Source organism: Bos taurus, chromosome 4 (genome assembly GCF_002263795.3).
Source record: "Bos taurus isolate L1 Dominette 01449 registration number 42190680 breed Hereford chromosome 4, ARS-UCD2.0, whole genome shotgun sequence".
Lineage (NCBI taxonomy): Eukaryota > Metazoa > Chordata > Mammalia > Artiodactyla > Bovidae > Bos > Bos taurus.
The window spans coordinates 98557437-98575653 of record NC_037331.1 but is presented as its reverse complement, the minus strand read 5'-3'; the positions used below and the strand labels follow the sequence as shown (position 1 = coordinate 98575653).

The following is an 18217-nucleotide window of genomic DNA, read 5'->3' as shown; positions in this document are numbered from 1 at the left end:
GAAATAGAAACACCCAAGATATACAAATCTAACTCATTCTTCCCTAAGCACTCAGCAGGTTTCTTGCACCAGGATTCTTATTCCCTCCTCTGAGCTTCTGCAGATGTTACTCCCTCCTCTACACAGCCCCCCTTGTATTCGTTCATCAGCACCATTGTTAACTTCCTCCATGACTCTCCACTTCCAGGGAGCCTTTCCTGGCTAGTTTCATCACAGTATGATAACTGCCTTTCCTGGCATTAATGTTTAGTTCTGGTTATATCGCTCTGTTGTTTCTTACTTGTTTAGCTAAGGATAATGGTTTTGAAAAATAATAACATACAAGAAAGATGGTACAAATGAGCCTGTTTGCAGGGCAGGAATAGAGATGCAGATGTAGAAAATGGACGTGTGGACACAGCGGGGGAAGGGGAGGGCGGGACGAACTGGGAAAGTTGCATTGACATGTATACACTACCATGTGTATAATAGCTGGCTAGTGGGAATTTGCTGATTGCATGGAAGCTCAGCTCTGTGCTCTGTGATGACCTAGGGGGTGGGATGTGGGGGTGGGGTGGGAGGGACGCTCAAGAGGGAGGGGATATATGTATACATATAGCTGACTCACTTCATTGTACAGTGGAAACTAACATGACAGTGTAATGCAATTATACTCCAATAAAAAAAATAGTAGCATACATTTATGTGCCAGGTACTAGTCTAGGCCATTTATTAAGTTCAATAATCTTCACAACAACCACAGAAGCTACATAGATGTCATGCCTATTTTACAAATAAGGCAGCTGTGGTGTAGAGAGGAGTCCCTTGCTCATGGCCACAGAGCTCATAAGTGAGAGGTGGGATCCGAACCTACGGAGCCCAGGTACTGTTCATGGTACCACGTGGCATACAGCAATCTACTCGGACCAACTTAATCAAAGGCAGTAATCTTACCTTCTTCTTTTGAATTCTCTACACAAATAAGTAGATCCCATGCTTTAAATCCTGGAGGAGGGCACAGCAACCCCCTCAGGTATTCTTGCCTTGAGAATCCGCATGGAGAGAGGAGCCTGGCAGGCTACCAGTCACACAGAGCCAGACATGACTGAAGCAATTTAGCACATGCTTTAAATATATTTTGCTATCAGTGTAAGTTTCTAGTTTTCTACTACAGAATCACTAAGGTATTATCTTACTACCATCTTTTGGAATTACTAATATTATGAGGCAAAATCTATTTGGTTTTAAATAACTGTTTAACATTTTTCTTTCTGTGAATGCCTATTCTGCTTTCTCAAATGAATGTCTGAGTTAAGTCACATTAAATGCCACTGTCCTTTGCTCTGAGGCCTAAAGATTTAAAAGATGCCTTTATGTCCTGTGTTTCGTATGTCACTGCTTTATTTCCCCAACCTGCCCTTGAAAGTCACACAACAGAGGCCTCACACAACACAACAACTTTCAATTACAATCTCCACAATAACACACTCTGCCAGCTACTAACCCTTAATATGTCCATTACTGGATTTGGCTACTTTTCTCATAAGAATAAAAATTTGTCCTGAGGTCCATCCAGATCTTATTGCCTTTATTCTTTCAGACCGAAGACTTTCATTTCCTAAATGGTTTCAGTATTCAATATTTGTCTTTTTTTTTTTTTTTGGCATTTCAATATTACAAGTGATTTTAAAACTTTTATCTATACATTGTCTTTGCCATTTAAAAGTCTATGGATAATATGAAAGACACAGATTAAATCTCCAATCTCTCTTTTTCTTGATGTTTGTTTCCCCAGAATATAGAGTCTTAATGGCTGGGAATATTTACTACAACTGCTTTGGCAAACAGTTTAGCATGCCATATATTTGGCCCTTGAGGCCCATGATCTTTGAGGCCTGAAACCAACATTGTGTATAACAGAACAGAGAAACCTTACCTTTCTGCTTCCAGACGCATCTCTTCTCGCTTTTGCCTTCTGAGTTCTCTGCGACGTTCAAAATCATCCATGGTGTGGGTTCAGATTTAGGGAGACCAGAGAACGTCTGGATCTAAAGGGGAGTAAGCAAAATCGATATCATAGATGAGTCATCTCAGCCCCTCACCATTATTTTATCCCCCTTTTTGTTTATTCTTAAGAAAAACACTTTAGAAGATGAATGAGGTAGCCAGTGATCAGTTTTGGACTCCCAAGCCAAGCTGTGTCCTTTATGTGCTAAATTCAGTCCCATTCATGCAACTTAGAGACAAATAAGTAAAATCCCAGAATCTCAGGGTTTTGTTTTTTTTTTTTTTTTCTTTTTTTTAAAGCAAAGACCTTGAGAGACAGAAAGGTCTGACGACTTGAAATATTGCTGGGATCACTCGAAAGCTACTGACTGATATTGTTCTTTGTAACCTGCTGAACTACAGACCAAAGTTATAAAAATCAGTGAACAGAGAAAGAGAAAAGGGAAACACAAGTGAGAAAAAGAAAAGTGGCAAGAAAAGGAATGTCTGGAACTAAGAGAAAAGCAGTAGTAAAGAGAGAAATAAAATAATACAAGCATCCAGGCATCATTTGCATATCCTAAAAGAATATTAATATCAGAATGATACAGCAAGAGTACCATGACTAAACACAGTGCAGCAGCATTTTTCAAAGCAGTTACATATGATCAAACTGTTTTCAGAGCTCAGAAGTCACTGCTTTTTGTAACCCAACCATTTTCTCCTTTCCTACCTCCTCCGCGATGGTTTTAATCCCAGAAAGATCTTCCCTTTCCAGCTCTTCAACTGAGGAGTCCGCTTTTCCTGCGTCTCTGTGCCATGGAGTCAAGTATTCCAGAATTCCCCTGCAGCCCCCAAACCCAAAATGACTACCAGAAAAGGGGAAGCGGGCTCTTTTTGTCCTTGCTTTGTTTACAGAGCTGTCAGTGGTTAGTTAAACTCGGCCTGGAATCTGGCATTTAAGGCCTGCTTGAAGATTGTTTCCTGTGTGGAGCGGGAGGCCTCCACTTCCTCTGGAATCCTAGACTCTGTGCTGCACTCAGATCACAAAAAATATTTTCCAGCCCTTTCTGTGCACATGAGACAAGCCATTTGCCCTGCGTAAGAAGAGAGAGACGTGCAAAACCTGAAGCCATCCCCTAATGGCATCTTTGTGTGAGGGAGTGAAAAGCAAAACTTAGACTTTAAGGCCAAGTTCAGAAACCTTGTGAAATCACTAGATGCTTTTATTTTTCCAAGCATTTCCCCCCCTTAAAAAAACCCACAAAAACAAAAATAAAATCTCAGCCAACCAAAACAAAACGATACAACGTTTGAATTCCCCCTCCCTTCTTATTCCCTAAGGTATTATTTATACTGCTCATAAATCCTTTAGAAATTCAAATTTGGGTGTTTATTTGGGGATTTTTGACTTTTCAGTGTTTTTCTATCTGCCTCTTACAAAGAGTTTTTTCCAAATATTTAGCTAGTTATAAAGGAAAAAAAAATCAGTTTTCTTTTTTGAAAAATTACTTCAGCAACCAAGAAAAAATTTCTTTATATTTTTCAGTCTGATCTCTCCATAGTTATCAGAATGGAAAAAAAAAAGAAAGTGATTCGAGGGTCTCCTGAGAGGCCACGTGTCTCCCTGGGGTGGGCTCCTGTACTGAGCACAATGCAGGGTGCATGAGGACAGCCCTGGGTGCAGCGGGGCAAAGGCTTCTTCCTTCAGTAAAGTCTTTTGTGGTATATACACCACTACTGGAATAACTATAGCAACAGCAAACAGAAACAGGAGAAAGAGGTTCTGTCTGTAAGCAAACAATTTCACTTTTCTTAATTTATCTAGTAGCTTGAAGAGCAGTCTCTAAGCCTCTGGGTCTCGCTCCAGCCTCATCAAGCCGAGGAGTCATGCTGGTGGTTTGCTGGCAGCCGCAGCTGGGTTTTTTCTCAGACTATACCTCTAGTGCAGGTGCCTATGAGTGGTGAAACAAACATTTCCAAGCAGGGAGGAGATGCGCACGGCTGGCAGAGCCAAGCGGCATCCTGGAGCATTCGGGAAGTGCAGCTAATTAACATCATGTGGTCGCTGTGGTTGGCCACCCTCACCGGCTCTCGACCCACGCAAATTTTTTCCCCGACCCATTCCCTCCTCCTACTCCTCACCTTTTATCATGTGTGCGTGTGTGTGTGTGTGTTAGCCACTCAGTCATGTCCAACTCTTTGTGACCCCATGTCCTAGAGCCTGCAAGGCTCCTCCATCCAGGGGATTCTCCAGGCAAGAATACTGGAGTGGGTTGTCATTCCCTTTTCCAGGGGATCTTCTGACCCAGGGATTGAACCCGGGTCTCCCACATTGCAAGCAGATCCCATCTTTTATTATTTGGGTGTTTTTCTTCTTCAACCATATAGGAACTCTACCTAACCAGGTGTTTGCTCGTTGAATGAAGGCACTAGGAGGAAGAAAGAGGGAGTGAGCGCTCAGTGAAGCGTCTACACACATGATGGCTTTCTGGGCTCTGCTTGGCGTATGTGTGACGGGTATACTTGAGGTGGTGGAAGAAGCACATTTCTGTACCGGGTGGTGTGGGATGACTCTCTTTTGGGACACGTGCTGTGTTTGGGGAGAAGTTGTCTGTGCTTGTGAAAATGGCTCTTTGCTGGTCCCACTGTAGGATGGAGCTGGAAGTCTTCTCAATCCTCACACCCTTATATCATCACAGAACTTCTCTGAACCTCCCTGGCACTGTTCCTCGTAAGGAGAGCCATGTCTGGGGAGAATTGTAAGTGAATTTTCCCCTCTTTTGGAAGCAGCAGCTCCCATGTCCTCAGCTAGTAATCTCTCATTTCCTCCCTGACCCCCAGTCGATGCTGAACTCCTTCCAGTAACATTGGACAGGAAACAAACTCTCCATCAACCAAGTGATGACATGTCAAGGCAGAGAGCTTCTGTAAACAGTGGGGCTCGTGAGTGTCGCAAGTGGACAGAGTAGCTTGAAAGACAGACGCAGACGAAGGGAGGTAAGTATCCACGAATGTGACAGATGGGTTCTTGAAGAGCTTTATGAAATCTAAATTTTTGTGCTGGGGAGACTGTAGTCATGCTACTGAAAAACCTTGGTGTGACTCCTTTTATCAAGGGAGAAAAAGCATTTTACAAAGGGCAGGAGAACCATCACCTACTAATATACCTGTCTTTTCAATATGGGTTCTCAAATACCAGATTTTCTTAAAATAGGGCATGTCTATGCTGGTACAACTAAGGAGTAAGTCAGTGTCAGAGATTTCAAATTACTTAACATGCTGCCCTTCCTTTGGGTAGCGGCACTACCAAGCCGATGACACAGGTGAATGGCGCTGTGAGCGGGCCTCCTGTGTGTCTACCACGTTTCTCACCTCCATGCAGAGCATCCTGAAGCTTCCTCCTTCCCTTTCCTTCTCTCTGCTTTCTTTTTCCCTCTCAACTTCTTTTTGGGGGATGAGGAGATACTCATCAATATTTCTTCGGTCATTTCCTTTTTTTATGTGTCTCATTCTGTGATACTTTCTTTGTTTCCTCCCTTATTCATTTCCCTCTCTGTATTGGGAATTAAAATCTACTTATTAAATCCAATCTAGGATTCTTTTCCTTAAAAATATTGAGTTTAATTTCCAATGTGCGTCTTTCAATCATGAATTCTAACTATTATTATATTTCACCTTTGCAAAGTTTTTTTTTTTTTCCTTTATGGATATGTGACCTTCACTAGAGATATTTCCTGAGACACCTTTATAAGCAGAACCAGTTTCTGCTTTTGTTTGGGACAGGGTTGGTGGCAGGTAGGAAGTAATCTTAAATATGTGTGTGCACATATGTGGGTGTGTATGTGTTTGTGTGTGCATGCGTGAAGTTGCATGTATTAATATGTATATTCACACACATGCGCACAGGTGTAAAAATAGTCAAGGCAGTAGGTGGTAGCTAGCTGGCCAGTATTGGAGAAGGAAATGGCAACCCACTCCAGTGTTCTTGCCTGGAGAATCCCAGAGACAGGGGAGCCTGTGGGCTGCTGTCTATGGGGTCACACAGAGTCGGATATGACTGAAGTGACTTAGCAGCAGCAGCAGCAGCAGCAGCAGCAGCTGGCCAATACTCCATTATTAGGGGGAGAAATTTGTAGAGAAAGCTAAGTTCTATCTACCTTCAAATCATCATAAAGTGAATGGTGAGTGATTGCAGGAGGTCCTTGGAATTTGGGGCAGTGCCAACACTGGTCTCAGAACACAGCAAGAATAAAATCTGTTGTGTCAGGGATGCTAAGTCAATGCAACTTTCAAAAGTAACCAACATGAATCAAATATGTACTATGTGCTGGATCATATTTTTTTAATTAAAAAATAAAATTTTTTTAATAAATTTTTTTTTTAGTGTAGTTTTAAGTTGAAGGAACAATAGATATGGACCAATGAACTGGTTCAAAATAGGGAAAGGAGTCCATCAAGGCTGTATATTGTCACCTTGCTTATTTAACTTCTACGCAGAGTACATCATGTGAAATTTCAGGCTGGATGAATCACAAGCAGAGTCAAGATTGCTGGGAGAAGTATCAATAACCTCGGATATGCCTATGATACCACTTTAATAGCAGAAAGTGAAGAGAAACTAAAGAGCCTCTTGATGAAGGTGAAAGAGGAGAGTGAAAAAGTTGACTTAAAACTCAACATTCAAAAAACTAAGATCATGGCATCCAGTTCTATCACTTCATGGCAAATAGATGGAGAAAATGTGGAAACAGTGTTAGATTTCACTTTCTTGGACTCCAAAATCACTGCGGAAAGTGACTGCTGCCATGAAATTAAAAAACACTTGCTCCTTGAAAGAATAGCTATGACAAACCTAGTGTATCAAAAAGCAGAGACATAATTTTGCTGACAAAGGTCTGTATAGTCAAAGCTATGGTTTTTCCAGTAGTCATATATGGATGTGAAAGTTGGACTATAAAGAAGGCTGAGCACAGAAGAACTGATGCTTTTGAACTGTGGTGCTGGAGAAGACTCTTGAGAGTCCTTTGGACAGCAAGAAGATCAAACCAGTCAATCCTAAAGGAAATCAAGCCTGAATATTCCCTGGAAGGGCTGAAGCTGAAACTCCAATACTTTGGTCACCTAAGACAAAGAACTGATTCATTGGAAAAGACCCTGATGCTGGGAAAGATTGAGGGCAAGAGGAGAAGGAGGCACCAGAGGATGATATGGTTGGATGGCATCACTGACTCAATGGACGTGAGTTTGAGCAAACTCTGGGACTTAGTGAAGGACAGAGAAGCCTGGTGTTCATGAGTTGGATATGACTAAGTGACTGAACAACAACACAGTTTAAGGAAAAACTGAGCAGAAAGTAGAGTACCCATATATTCCCTCACCTTTACCCCGACCCTGTGTTTCTGTGTTTGCACTGAACTGTGTATTTCCCTCCAAAAGATACGTTGAAGTCCTAACCCCCAGCACCTCAGAATGTGACCTTGTTTAGAAATTGTGTCTTTACACATGTAGTCAAGTTAAGATGAGTGTTAGGATGGGCCCTAATCCTGTATGACTGGTGTCCTTATAAAAAGGGGAAATTTGGACTTAGAGACAGATATACACAGAGGGAAGATCATGGGCAAACACATGAGAACATGGTGCGGCAGGAACGCCTCAGGCTACGAGCAGCTAGGAGTGAGACATTCCCTGGGGTCTTCAGAGGGACCCTGCTGACACTTTGATTTCTAGTCTCTGGAACTGTGAGATAATAAATTTCTATTCTAAGCCACGCAGTTTGTGGTACTTTGTTACAGCAGTCCTAGCAAACTAAAACAGCCCATTACTAAAATCTTGCAGTGGTACATTCATCATAATTAACGAGCTAATATTGATTTGTTGTTTTTGTTACTCAGTCACTAAGTCACGTCTGACTCTTGGTGACTCCATGGACTGTGTTATACCAGGCTTCCCTGTCCTTCACTGTCTTCGGCGTTTGCTCAAATTAATGTCCATTGAGTCTGTGATGCTACCCTCTTCTCCTTTTGCCTTCAATCTTTCCCAGCATCAGGATCTTTTCCAACTCTCACGTCCATGCATGACTACTGGAAGAACCACAGCTTTGACTATACAGATCTCTGTCAGTAAAGTGATGTCTCTGCTTTTTAATATGCTGTCTAGGTTTGTCGTAGCTTTCCTTCCAAGGAGCAAGCGTCTTTTAATTTCTTGGCTGCAGTCACATCTGCAGTGATTTTGGAGCCCAAGGAAAGAAAATCTGTCACAGCTTCTACTTTTTCCCCTTCTATTTGCCATGAAGCATTGGGGTTGGATGCCATGATCTTAGTTTTTTGAATGTTGAGGTTTAAGTCAGTTTTTTCACTCTCCTCTTTCACTCTCATCAAGAGGCTCTTAAGTTCCTCTTTGCTTTTTGCCATTACAATTGTATCATCTGCATATCTGAGGTTGTTGATATTTCTCCTGGCAATCTTGATTCCAGCTTGCAATTCATCCAGTCTGGCATTTCACATGATGTACTCTGCATATGCTAAATAAACAGGGTGACAATATACAGCCTTGTTGTACTATTTCCCCAATTTTGAACCAGTTCATCATTCCGTGTCCAGTTCTAGCTATTGCTTCTTGATTGGCATACATGTTTCTCAGGAGGCAGGTAAGGTGGTCTGGTATTCTCATCCCTTAAAGAATTTTCCAGTTTGTCGTGATCCACACAAAGGCTTTAGCACAGTCAATGAAGCAGAAGGAGATGTTTTTCTGGAATTCCCTTGCTTTCTCTATGATTCAACTAATGATCTCTTGTTCCTCTGCCTTTTCTAAACCCAGCTTGTACATCTGGAAGTTCTTGGCTTATGTACTGCTGAAGCCTAACTTGAAGGATTTTGAGCATAGCCTTACAGCATGTGAAATGAGCACAATTGTCCAGTAGTTTGAACATTCTTTTACACTGCCCTTCTTTGAGATTGGGATGAAAAGTGACTGACCCTTTCCGGTCCTGTGGTCACTGCTGAGTTTTCCAAATTTGCTGACACATTGAGTGCAGCACTTCTACAGCATCATCTTTTAGGTTTTTAAATAGCTCACCTGAAATTCTATCACCTCCTCTAGCTTTTAAGGTTCATGTTTACATTAAGTTTCACACTTTGGTACATTCTACGGGTTTTGTCAAACACATAATGTTATGTATTTAGCATTACAGTATCAGACAGAATAGTTTCATTGTCCACATTCATGCATTTCTGTCCAGTCATGCATTCATTCCTGGCTCAAATTTCATTCCTTTATGCCTTTCCTGAGGACTCCAGTTTGGTAGTGATATCTCACTCTTTGAATATCCATCATTCAGTTTTGATAATTAATAACGTACTGCCTTTCCCTGGCTTATTAGTTGTTCTAACTAGTACTTAAATATGTTACTGATAATTTACTTTCCATACGCTTTCATTCTTAAGGCCACTTAGGAATAGAAACAGCCTTTTAAAAGCTCTTTTCACTCTTGGGACATAGTAGGCACTCAGGAATTGTAGCTGATTTGAACTATTAGATTTTTATTCTTGATTTTACCATGCTGAGAGTGAAAAATGTAACTCAAGCTGAATCATCTCTGTGGTTTACTGACTGATCAGTGTTTACAAAGTGAATTAAAGACCTAGGTAACAGGCTATATATGAATCTCAAAAGTTATATAAACCCACATCTGCAGTAGTTACACAGTAGACCTGGCAGTGTTTTCTTTCTGACGATAGAAAATGAACTTTTGTCCTTTTTTAAAAAAATCAATTTATCAACCTGCTTTACTCTTTTCTCAACTAAATAGTTCATTTGGGACTCAAAATCCAAATAAACACATGGATTCTAACATACAGTTTGGACTTAACTTTACCTCAACCTTCACCATTTTGCTCCAAAAATCTGTGCTACTTTTTAAAAAATGCCAGCACTAAGACACATGTGTCAAGACCAGGAACACGGAAATAAAAGTGAATGGGATCAATCTGAGGAACTCTGCCTTCTCAAGTTGTTTCTTGTCTCTCATCAATGGAATACAGAACACAACGCCCTATTAAGAGCAGATGAACATGTTATGACCTGTTTTTTCTTTCCTCCTCTGCTCAGTCTTTCATTATTACTTTTTTCTCTATTCATAATTTCTCCACTTGCAAAACACAAAAACAGAAGTCTTAATGTTACAAAAATCAATGTCTTCATGGCCTCCTTTCCACCTTAAGAGGAGTGGACACTGGGCGTTTTAGATTTGTGAAGGGATGGTGTTTATCTACACTGGCCTCCACACTGGGGAAGACCACACACTTTGGAATTTTATGTCTCATCTCCAAGCATTACTACCCATCTGGAGCACTTTAAGTTGTTCACAGTCCCTTGCCATTTCACCGATCTTCCCAAGTAAGAAAAGTAGATTCACCTCCATTTAAAGAAAGAAGACTGAGACAGATAGGACTGTGGCATCAGCCCCTGCACCACAGCCCATCAGTGGAAAACCAGGACTGGTGTTTAGACTCATCTCTAAACCAAGCTGAAAAGTTTTCTTATAAGAGTGAAAGAATTAAAAACTTGGAATACTATTCCTTTGGTACCCTTTTCGAGAGTTTAAAATACTCTTTCACAGCAAACTCCAGGAGAATTAGACCAAAAGACACAGAACAGAACATATCAAATCAGCAAAGGCATATGGCACTGTTGCTCTCATGGCCCAGAAAGAAAAGCATCAGAAATCATGGGAGCGAATTGCTACAGCAAAGACAGAAATTCTCCACCAATCTATGCCCAGGTGAGAAAAAAATGCATAGCTATGCTTTAAAAATTCCTAAATGTGCTTTCTAAATGCATACCTGATACCAGAGGCTAATTCTGATGTCACATCAGGGTAGGATCCTTGTCCCAGTGGACCTATCCAACAATGGGTAGGGCTACTGAGAAAATGTGAACCCAATTACTGGAAATAGTCAGGTAGAGGTGAAATGGCCATCTGTTTAGGGTTGTAGTGGAAAGCTATTTTTTGAGATTCTAAGGCTGGGTTGCTCAATATGGTTGTCACTAGTCACAGGAGGTGACTTAATTAAAATTAGAAATTCAGTGCCTCTGTCTCACCAGCCCCATTTCAAGTGCTCTGTAGCCACACGTGTCTAGTGGCTTCCATGTAAGACAGCACAGGGAACATTCAATCATCACAGAAAGTTCTATTGGACAGCCCACTGTAAGGCCTTCCAACTCCTAATATGAAGTGACTTTACCATGGTGTTATGCAGTTCAGAGACGTCTCTGTCTTCAAAGACCTTATATCTCCTAGAGTAGACGGAATGGAAATGAGGGGTATGGTATGGGCAGCCTCTCAAAGCAGGGATGTGCTCATTTAATCCTCTCATTAGTAACTTCTTTGTTGATCTATGAGAGATCTTTCAGATCTGCAGTCTTGCTGTTCTGAGCACACTTTCAACTGGGAAGTGAAATGACTGCTCAGTGAATGCAAAAGAAGCTGAGACACTGTCTGAAGAGAGATCACACTTCGAATTGCACAACGAGACCCAAGAGTGGCTTACTTGGAACAAAAGGTCAGAGGCCATAGCTCTTCACCAATTATAAACATGGTACGGAGGTCACCATATTTTACATAACAGTTTAGTTTTACTTGTGCATGACTCTCTGGCCTTTCCAGTCTACTCAGCTATAAAAATATCAGCATCGCATGAGTCTGCTCTTCATGATTGGCTTCTCATCTAACATTTCCAATTTAGTGATCAACAACAAGATCCAGAGCCTTAGCCAGGTATCCTGCTAGTACAAGAGATTAATAAGGTGACAGAATTTAGATGTACTCAGTCGTGTCCGACTCTTTATGACACTATAGACCATAGCCCTTGGAAGAAAAGCTATGACAAACCTAGACAGCATAGTAAAAAGCAGAACCTTTGCCAACAAAGGTTCGTATAGTCAAAGATATGGTTTTTCCAGTAGTCATGGATGGATGTGAGAGTTGAACCAAAAAGAAGGCTGAGTGCTGAAGAATTGATGCTTTTGAACCGTGGTGTTGGAGAAGACTCTTGAGGGTCCCTTGGACTACAAGGAGATCAAATCAGTCAATCCTAAAGGAAATCAGTCCTGAATATTCATTGGAAGGACAGAGAATGAAGCTGAAGCTCTAATAGTTTGGCCACCTGATGCAAAGAACCGACTCACTGGAAAAGATCCTGATGCTGGGAAAGACTGAAGGGAGGAGAAGGGGACGACAGAGGATGAGATGCTTGGATGGTGTCACCTACTCAATGGACATGAGTTTGAGAAAGCTCCAGGAGGTGGTGAAGGACAGGATGTCTGGTGTGCAGCAGTACATGGGGTCACAAAGAGTTGGACATGACTGAGTGACTGAACAATAACAAGACTGTAGCTCACCAGGCTCCTCTGTCCATGGGATTTTCCCAGCAAGAATGGTTGCCATTTCTTCCTCCAGGGGATCTTTCTGACCCAGAGACTGAATCCTTGTCTCTCACATCAAAAGCAGATTCTTTACCACTCAGCCCATGGGGAAGCCCATAGCAGGATACAAATCCATTTACACTGCTGGGAACAATTCAACGGTATGCCCTAGTGATACTTTGTACTGGTGACATTTTTGCACATGAAGGACATGTTATTACGATCAGGGGATTAATTATTCCTTAGTAATTATTCAACATCTACTCATCATGATCATCAAATGCACTTACTGTGTTTTAGAATTTTGAAGCAAGTTAGAGACTATATTCTTGGAAGAGGCAATGGCACCCCACTCCAGTACTCTTGCCTGGAAAATCCCATGGATGGAGGAGCATGGTGGGCTGCAGTCCATGGGGTCGCTGGGAGTCCAATATGACTGAGTGACTTCACTTTCACTTTTCACTTTCATGCATTGAAGGAAATGGCAACCCACTCCAGTGTTCTTGCCTGGAGAATCCCAGGAATAGGGGAGCCTGATGGGCTGCCGTCTATGTGGTTGCACAGAGATGGACACGACTGAAGTGACTTAGCAGCAGCAGCAGCAAAGACTATATTCTAGGAGTTTGTAATCTAAGATGATAAGCTGTGAAGCCAAACTGAGGGACATTATCCATTATGTCCCTCAAATGTAATAGATACACAATTTAACATATAAATCTGCAACGAAGTTAAATAACAAATTGAAAAGTGCCTAGACTGCTTCCTCCTTCCTTTCTCATGAATCATTTAGATGGTAGTTTCACCCATTTGTTAGTTTGGGAATTTCTGGACTTTCCTTCAAATAAAGAATGGCTCAGAGTGTAAGCCCGCTTACGACAAGCAGAGATGACAGGATCTCTGAATCTTGTATTCACCGACATGAGTATTTACTGATACCTGTATTATTGGAGCTTGCATTTTAATTAGTGAACACATATCTGTCTTCCCTAGAAGGCTGTATGGAGAAGGAAATGGCAACCGACTCCAGTATTCTTGCCTGGAGTATCCCTTGGGCAGAGGAGCCTGGCAGGCTATAGCCCACAGGGTTGCAAAGAGTTGTACGGGACTGAGTGACTGACACACAGAAGGCTGTAATCTCCTAGTGATTATCACTCATTTTCGTCAACCCTCAAAGTTTTTAACTATTTTTTTTTTCTTATAGTCAGCACTAAGTTCACACTTACTGAGTTAAAGTGGGTTCCAGGGCATTGCTTATTTTTGGATTTAATTGGTAAACAGAGGAACTTGGCTAAGACGTGATCAAAAGGTCATGCCTCCAGTTGAACTCTTAGTAACCTTGGGGATGGTGGTTCACTACGAAGCTCTATTTTTATTGAGATTTGTAGTTGTGGTTGTTTTCTTCTAGTGGAAAAGAAACTTGTCTTAGAAAGACATTCTGGTTTCAGAAAAGAAGGGTATTAGGCCTTTGTAACTGAGGGAATTTCTGGGACGTTCAAAGGAAAAGGAGAAAGAAGAGATGACAACGAATAAGAAGAGAATCAGGGTTGAACACGTCCAATTTCCAAGGCCTTTGGATATGCCTTGCCACTCCTCCATCATAACTAGAAAACACTGACATTCAGAGCTGATTTAAATGCTTCCATCAGTCAAAAAAAAAGTGTTGCCTGATTTTACTCTGTAACCATGCTTGGTAATTAGAAACATAAGGCACTGTTCTGGATGTTTTCTCAGGAACCTACCCTGCCCGGCTTGGTGTCACTACCCATTGGCTACAGGACCTTTATCTGTTCTCACCATCTCTCTTAGGAGCTCCTACCCAGGTCACAGGAAGAGTGTGAGGTTGCCATGGGCATTCCTGGAAAACCTGGAGACCTCCGGCGCCACTTTAGACTCTAAAATACACGGAAGAAACTCATTTTGCCTGCTTGTTTCCTTACCGAAGCTCTATAAATCTGTATTGCATTTGGAAGGCAGCAGTTCAAGTATGGCAAGATAAGCATTCAAACCAGAAGATTAAGAAGAAGGATCGTTGCAATGACCAGCATGAAATAACATCCTTTTATTTATTTCTGAAAACAAGAAAGCCATTTCAACAGTGTCTTCCAGAGTACCTCACAGTCTTGCTGGGAAATCTGTGCTTTGCAAAATGTGGATCAGAATATGATTTAAGAAGCAGCAGCAGTTTTTTACTTCTGACAAAATTCACAAAGAAAATGGAAAAATACTTGTAATCAAGGGCTTCAACTCAACAGTCACCTAGCTTGTCAAATTAAAACATGTGGCAACCACCTGCCAAGCGTCTTGAAACAACGATAACTTCTTGTTTTTCTACCTGACCTGTAATCTCTTCAGAACACATTTGCATTTTCCAAATTTTCACACTTAAACAATGCTGTCCACACCATGTATAAAGATGACTAAGCAACTCTGTATTAAGTAACCAAAGCGAGTCCTGCCAGTTTCAGAATAATTAAGTTTCTGCAGTCTAATATAAACAGTTCCAAGAACTACATGCGGCCTACCAAAAGTATATATTACAAGTAGTCAACACTGAGGCCAGCTGGCAGACAGATCAACCTATTAAAGTAGAATTGTTCAGAATTCAGAGTATTATTTTTCTTTCCTCCCATTATTTTTTCTGCATCCAACTTTGTTTCTTTGGGAATGTTTTCAAGTATACAAAGCAAGAAAGTGTTGTGGAATTGCACCTCCTGTAAATGAATGAGCATTTCTCTTGAGATTCTTTAGAACTCACAAGTAAGTCCCATTTCAATCCTGTCTACACAGACAGTAACAGTAAAACAGAGAAAGTGAATCCACTTTGTCCCCACTCAGCTAAAGTGTTGGTATTTTGCTTGACCATCAGAAACGTAAACGGTGACCACCAGACAAGTGAATGAGCACACAAAGCCATATGCCCATCAGACAACTGAAACAGCTTTCTGACTATAGATCTTTGTACTGTCTACCAGGGAGCTTGCTGGATCAAAAATTGTTACAAACAAGGCTAATGTCATAGGTTTAATCCTACCAGGAATGAGTTAACTATTTGAGAGGGAAAAAAAGTCCTAAACTGTTGCCATGTGCTTTCACATTAATCTTGGCCAGCCACATTGCAGATGTGGTCTGACGATTTTCAGTTGAGAGAACATAGGGATGATTAGACCAACCCATCCTGCCATGACCTTCAGGAGACAGTATGCCCAAATGAGTGGGAGTGTGTCATCACACAAAAAGCTTCTCTATATTCAACTGAATTTTAAGTCCTAATGTCTTCTTCACTGAGTTTAAATTCATGTATATCCAAGAGATGCTGAAACTGAAGCTCCAATACTTTGGCCACCTGATGTGAAGAGCCAACTCACTGGAAAAGACCCTGATGCTAGGAAAGCTTGAGGGCAGGAGGAGAATGGCATGACAGAGGAGATGATTGGATGGCATCATGGACTCAGTGGGCATGAATCTGGGTAAATTCTGGGAGATAGTGAAGAAGAGGGAAGCCTGGTGTGCTGCAGTGCATGGGGTCGCAAAGAGTCAGACACGACTGAGTGACTGAACAAGGACGACAACAACAACATATTCAAGACTGGTAAAGGCTCTACACCCATCATCACAATCAAAACTTCAAAAACAACATTCAACAAATAGTATGAATTACCATTTGCTACCTTGCTGGGTGTGGCAAATAGGTTGTGAATGCAACTACTCTGCCCTCACTGTGCTTATAGTCTGATGGTGGAGACAGGCAATAAATCAATAAAACATAAACTGGGATGGGGTTAGGAAAGGAAAATATAAGCTACTATGAGAGAGAACTACAGGAATGACTCATAGTTTTCTTTGTATATTTTTTTGCTTTTTAATATTTTTTTGCAAACTTTTTATTTTGTATTTGGAAATAGCCAATTAGCAATGTTATGATAGTCTCAGGTGAGCAGTGAAGAGACTCAACCATACATATACATGTATCCATTCTGCCCCAAACTCCCCTCCTATCCAAGCTGCTACTTACCATTGAGCAGAGTTCTAACTCAAGGTTTCCTTTGGGTTAAAACAGGATTTAAGAAGTAATAGCTTTCTCAAAAAAGAATAATGTTAATACACTACAGACAAGCATTGATAAAGGGAACATAAATGTATGAGACTGAGGTGTATTTATTAAATATATGTCAACATCTAGATTGTGCCGGGCACTTGCACAACAACACGAGGTGTTGATAAATCGAACTTGTCTCTACTTTTCTGTCCTAAAAAAGTGAGTGAAGAGTAAAGTAAAGCAGCTAGTCAGATCTGAAGGATGGTGAACTAGTCTCACCCTTTCTCTCCAACTTCAGATCCTATGTAAGTAATGTAAAAATAATGACCTATCAAATATGGTCTGCCAGAACTGGTACAGACATAGGGAATCCACTTAAGATATTAATTTCACATGGCTAGAGTGGAGGGCATCTTTCTAGAAACCACCCAACTCAGTGACCTTCCAACAACAAAAGCATGTTTCCCACTCTCCACTGGGCAGAAATTTGTTGATTCAAATGTAGCTGGTCCACTTTGTTTTTTCAAATTTTGGTTCATGATTCCAAGAAATGAACAACCCGTAATAAATTTACTCCAGTGGCAACACATCTCATGACCAGCTTTTCTACTTTGAATACCACAAGCAGACCTTTAATTTGTTGACACACAGCCCCTGGACATTCATGAAAACAAGATGTTCTCTTGCTGCTTTTTAAGTTAAACAGATTTAAGTCAGGGTCTCAGCTGAATTTCAAAAACAGATGTTCCATAGCAAAAGGGCTGAACTGACCCCAGCAATGAGAGGCTGTTTCACTTGAACTTGAATATTCTTTTGTTAGTAGGACAAGCGATCAAATCCTGGAACTGAAAACAGGCGCAACCCAAGGTTTACTACTGTCTCTATTCAATGACTGCCCTGTGGGTCTGGGAAGACTGGGTATCTGGGAATCTTGGTTTAGGGAATAAGTTGATGCCTGGGAGGTTTAGGTGCCTGGGTTTTGAAGGGGTTAGTGAGGAGGGATGGTCTTTCCCCCAGCCCCCCTCCCCGCACCCGCCAAAGCGACCATCCTGTTTCCCTGACCACCCCAGAGGCCCTGCATGGAATGACTCCACTGTACCCACCACCTCTCCTGACCCCACAGTCAGGCCACTTCCTTAGTCCTGCAACAATCCAGCTAATATTTTTGCCTCTGGGCCTTTGTCCCTGTTTCCTCTCTTCTGTAACCTGCAGTCCCCTCCATTCCTTCTGCAAATCCCATATATTTTTCTAGAGTGTAGCTCAGTCTTCTCTTTACTCCAGAAGCATCCTGTCTTTCAACTCTGTAGCATTGTTAGCACTGTTCTTTTGGATGGTCAATACTATACAGCTTTGTTATTCAAATGTGTTATAACCTCTCTTTCTCTTGAGCAAATGTGAAGCTGCTCAATGCCAGGGCCTGCGTCTCCTTTGATATCCCCTCACAGTACTGGGTGTTTTGCTCTGCCTTTACAGATACATGAGAATGGTTGCTGAGCTGAACTTAATGAAAAACTTCTGGCCTAAAAATCCAAGTTCCAAAAATTCCACACCTCTGGCCGTTCGTACCCTTTGCGCTTTCTGGGGACCTTATAGAACTGTACTTGTCAGCTTCCTTGTGGGCAGCTGGGGCCAAGTGACTAGTTCTGGCCAATGAGTTGTGAGCAGAAGTATCCCGTCACTTCTGGGGCAGAGCATTTGTTTGTTGATATGAGATCCTTCAGGGTATTTTTTCTCTCTGCCCTGGGGTCCCCAAGTAAGGATGGCAGTGATGTGGACCAGAGACTCCTGCCT

The 18217-nt window shown here is 41.5% G+C and overlaps 1 protein-coding gene across 13 annotated transcripts in view; it reads right to left on the bottom strand.

Annotated features, from left to right (window-relative positions):
• CALD1 (caldesmon 1) overlaps positions 1-18217 on the bottom strand; it is a 231553-nt gene that overhangs the window by 105467 nt on the left and 107869 nt on the right. For 9 of the 13 annotated variants that reach the window (XM_024990452.1, XM_024990454.1, XM_024990451.2 and 6 more), the window contains one exon: positions 1916-2027. In XM_024990452.1, the coding sequence (XP_024846220.1) occupies positions 1916-1986 (71 nt within the window). In that variant the 5' untranslated portion in view covers positions 1987-2027. 13 annotated transcript variants of the gene reach the window in all.